Source organism: Eretmochelys imbricata, chromosome 19 (genome assembly GCF_965152235.1).
Source record: "Eretmochelys imbricata isolate rEreImb1 chromosome 19, rEreImb1.hap1, whole genome shotgun sequence".
NCBI classification, from domain to species: domain Eukaryota; kingdom Metazoa; phylum Chordata; order Testudines; family Cheloniidae; genus Eretmochelys; species Eretmochelys imbricata.
In genome coordinates, this window is record NC_135590.1 from 4,119,396 (window position 1) to 4,123,085 (window position 3,690).

The window sequence follows — 3,690 nt, forward strand, 5'->3', positions numbered from 1 at the left end:
GGCTCTTTTGCCCCTGAGCCCCGAAGTCCAGCCGGGTCGGGGCGAACGGGCACCGCCGAGCCCACAAGGGCCCCAGGGGGAGGCGGCGCCCCGGGGGGGCCCTGCTGGAAATCAAGCCCCAGGACGGACGCTGCCCGGGGGAGGGACGTTGGGGGCCCGCCTCAGCGCCCGGCCCGGCCCGGCCCCGCGCTCTCCAGCAGAGGCCGGCCCGGGCTCCGGCCCTGCCTCCGCGGCCGCCCATCGAGGGCGGGAGGCGGAGGCGGCGCGGCCTGGCCCGGAAGCCGGCGGCGGGGAGAGGGGCCGGGCCGGGCCGGGCGGCAGAGGTGAGAGGGGGCCGGGCCCGCTGCGGGGATCCGGCCTGGGGCCGCCCCGTCCCCGCCGCGCTCTGGCCGGGGCGGCCTGGACCCCCCTGGGCTGGGCTGAGGGGCGGCCTGGACCCCCGCCGTCTGCGGGGCCGGGGGAAGTGGGGGGGCGGCAGGCCGAGCCCTCCGCCTGGGTCACTGCGGGAAGGAGCCTCCGCCCTCGTGTTCCTGTCCCCGGGATTCGGCGGGACTCGTGGGCCCGGCGCGGCAAAGGCCGAGTAGCCTGGGAGAGGGACCCTGCCCGCGGGCGGGGATCGGGGGGCCTGGGCTGAGCTGGGGGGGGAGCCCGGGGCTGGGATAGCGGGGGGCCTATGGATCAGAATCGGGGGGCCTGGGCTGAGCTGTGTGCATGGGGAGCCTGGGGCTCGGATGGGGGGGGGCTATGGATCAGGATCGGGGGGCCTGGGCTGAGCTGTGTGCGTGGGGAGCCCGGGGCTGGGATAGCGGGGGGCCCATGGATCAGGATTGGGGGGCCTGGGCTGAGCTGTGTGCATGGGGAGCCCGGGCCTGGGATAGCGGGGGGCCTATGGATCAGAATCGGGGGGCCTGGGCTGAGCTGTGTGCATGGGGAGCCTGGGGCTGGGATGGGGGGGCTATGGATCAGGATTGGGGGGCCTGGGCTGAGCTGTGTGCGTGGGGAGCCTGGGGCTGGGATGGGGGGGCTATGGATCAGGATTGGGGGGCCTGGGCTGAGCTGTGTGCGTGGGGAGCCCCGGGGCTGGGATGGGGGGGGGCTATGGATCAGAATCGGGGGGCCTGGGCTGAGCTGTGTGCATGGGGAGCCCAGGGCTGGGGTAGCCGGGGGCCCATGGATCAGGATTGGGGGGCCTGGGCTGAGCTGTGTGCATGGGGAGCCCAGGGCTGGGATAGCCGGGGGCCCATGGATCAGGATTGGGGGGCCTGGGCTGAGCTGGGTGCGTGGGGAGCCCGAGGCTGGGATAGCGGGGGGCCCATGGATCAAAGATTGGGGTGTGTCCCTCGTCGGCAGAGCTGTGTATGCACTGTATGGCCGCTGTTACTGTCCAGAGTCCACCAGAACTAAATTCCTTTCCTCTCTCTGCCCCAGACTAACCAGCCGCTGCTTTGATTATCCCCTCGGGTGGAGGGATCAGGAGCGGGCTCCTGTTTATACCTTGCTTTCCAAGCATAACACAAAGCACGGGGCAGGCTCCCAGCAGCTGTGTCCTGGGCGCTGGGAGATGAATGGGGTGTGTGGGGGGTGCTGTTCTGCCCTTTCTCTTAGGGATTGGGCTCTGCTGGAGCAGGAGACTCTGGAGAGGCTCACTGCCCCTTGCCTTCCCCTAGGCACCCCAGAAGCTGTCAGGATTGGGGGGAGGCGGCTGGCATAGCGGGTTCAGCCCTCTAACTGCCCTGGAACCCTGCAGCCTGGTTGCCGAGCTACCCCAGGTGGGAGTTTGACCAGTGCCACCCGTGTAACACCCACGCGCCGAGGCGGGTCATGGCCACATAGGTGGGTGTTTGGGGGGGACACGTGTAGCTGAGATATCTAGCCATCTGGGGGGTGCCAGCATGGGGGTGACTTGCCTGGCGTTCCGGGTTCCTTTGGAGCTGGGTGTATCTGGGCCAAGGGGCATGGTCAAGTGTGAGTGGTGATTTTGGGGCCCCCCTGGGGTGGAGGGAGGTGCAGGGTAGGTCATGTGGGGGATGATGATGGTTTGGGATCTTGGAGGTTTGTCTGGGGAGCGGGGAAGGAGGGGGGCGACTCTCCCTTGGGTGGGGGGCTAGGAGGGAGGTGGGTCCATGCAGCTGTGACACTGTTTCTGCCCCCCTCTCCAGAACACATCTGGCGCTCTCTCCTGGCGACGCCATGTGGCCCTTGCTGTGGATGACTGTGCGGACCTACGCCCCTTACGTCACCTTCCCTGTGGCCTTTGTGGTGGGGGCAGTGGGCTACCACCTGGAGTGGTTCATCCGTGGTGACTCCCCGCAGCCGGCTGAGGAGGAGAAGAGCATCTCAGAGCGGCGGGAGGACAGGAAGCTGCAGGAGATTGCAGGCAAGGACCTGACCGAGGTGGTGAGCCTCAAGGAGAAGCTGGAGTTCACCCCCAGGGCTGTGCTGAACAGGAACCGTCCAGAGAAGAGTTAACCAGGCTGCCCGGTTCCCCCTTTCCTTTGGGTTGGAGCTGAGCACCCAGTCCATCTGGCTGCAGGTCAGGACCCTGGGTTCCTTAGCCGGGCTCTTGGAGTCTGTCCCATCTCACCCATGTGTTTTCAACCCCAATCCACCAATATCTGGCTCGTGCTGGGCGTCCACCCCTGTCGCTCACAATGACTATCTTGTGAGGTGGCTGCTTGTTGGAGTTTCCCACCCATGGATGGAGGTGGAGGAGGCGGCATGGCCAAGGAAGCAGAGCTGGGCAGCCTTGGCCATTGCTGCCCGAATCCCTGGCGCACCCAGTCACACAGCTAGGGAGAGGGATGACGCTCCAATTCCTGGAGGAGACGGCTCCACTCCCAGGGTGAACCAGGCCCTCGACGCTCGGCCCGCCCTGTCCCGGATCCTCTGGATCTCCCTGGATTCTGCAGGCTTCCTTTGCATGGAAACAGCCAAGACTTGCGTCCTGCCCAGGTAGTGGAGCGTGGCTGCCTCTACCCAGAGGCCGGGGTGTGTGTGTCCTGGGAGCTGAATGGCATGGGGTCAGAGTGGGGCAAGGAGGCTTGCACACTGCTCGCCTCCCTGTTCCTGGCTGGGATTCCCCCTCGCTTCTCAGGACCGCCAGATTCACCCTCGCTAGCAGGCACAGCCCCTCCTCAGCCTGAGGGCTCCAGCCCCCTTTGCTATGGTGGGTGCCCCTGGCGTCGGACTGGCAGCTGGCACAGAGTGTGAGGGAAGCTGTAATTGCCTGGCAGGCCAGAGACTCATGTGGGGAGCTGGAAGCCATTTCACCCTCCTGTCCTGGGAGCCCTGGCAGGGAGCTCTGGGCGCATTGCTGTGGGGCCAAGGTTTGGGAAATGAAATGACCTTGCAGTTGTGTAGAACGAAGCCAGATTAAACCAGCCTGAGAACTCAGAGCCTCCATTTTCTTCTTTCCCTCTTGAGTGTTTTGGCTCCCGGTTGGTACCATCCCGTCCCCCTGCCTGACACCCAGCAGCCGAGCGGGACGTTCTAGGGAAAGATCCCGCCTCAGCGGCGTGAAGCTCGTGGGTCCTGCTTGGCTCTGGCGCAGCGGGAGGGGTGGCTGCGTCTCTTCCCCAGCAGCCCGGGTGGGGTGGGGAGTGCTGCCAGCAAGGGCCTCTGTGCACAAGCCGAGGCTGGGTTTCCTCGGGGAGGCAGCCTGCCTGGAGCTGATGTGAGACTCCCCTCTTC

At 66.6% G+C, this 3,690-nt stretch overlaps 1 protein-coding gene across 3 annotated transcripts; it reads left to right on the forward strand.

The window, feature by feature from the left end:
• The first annotated feature begins 177 nt into the window (after positions 1–177).
• SMIM12 (small integral membrane protein 12) lies at positions 178–3,393 on the forward strand. 3 transcript variants are annotated; one of them, XM_077838000.1, is made up of 2 exons: positions 178–323; positions 2,160–3,393. In XM_077838000.1, exon 2 carries the CDS (start codon positions 2,191–2,193, stop codon positions 2,467–2,469), a length of 279 nt encoding a protein of 92 aa, XP_077694126.1. In that variant the 5' UTR covers positions 178–323; positions 2,160–2,190; the 3' UTR covers positions 2,470–3,393. The 3 variants fall into 3 exon arrangements, with proteins under 3 accessions (XP_077694126.1, XP_077694127.1, XP_077694128.1); XM_077838001.1 differs by lacking the exon at positions 178–323 and adding an exon at positions 1,271–1,833; XM_077838002.1 differs by lacking the exon at positions 178–323 and adding an exon at positions 1,271–1,769.
• The last annotated feature ends 297 nt before the right edge of the window (positions 3,394–3,690 follow it).

Excerpts from the sequence above, each read along its gene's own strand:
- SMIM12 (XM_077838000.1), top strand. The coding sequence starts at position 2,191 with ATGTGGCCCTTGCTGTGGATGACTGTGCGGACCTACGCCCCTTACGTC.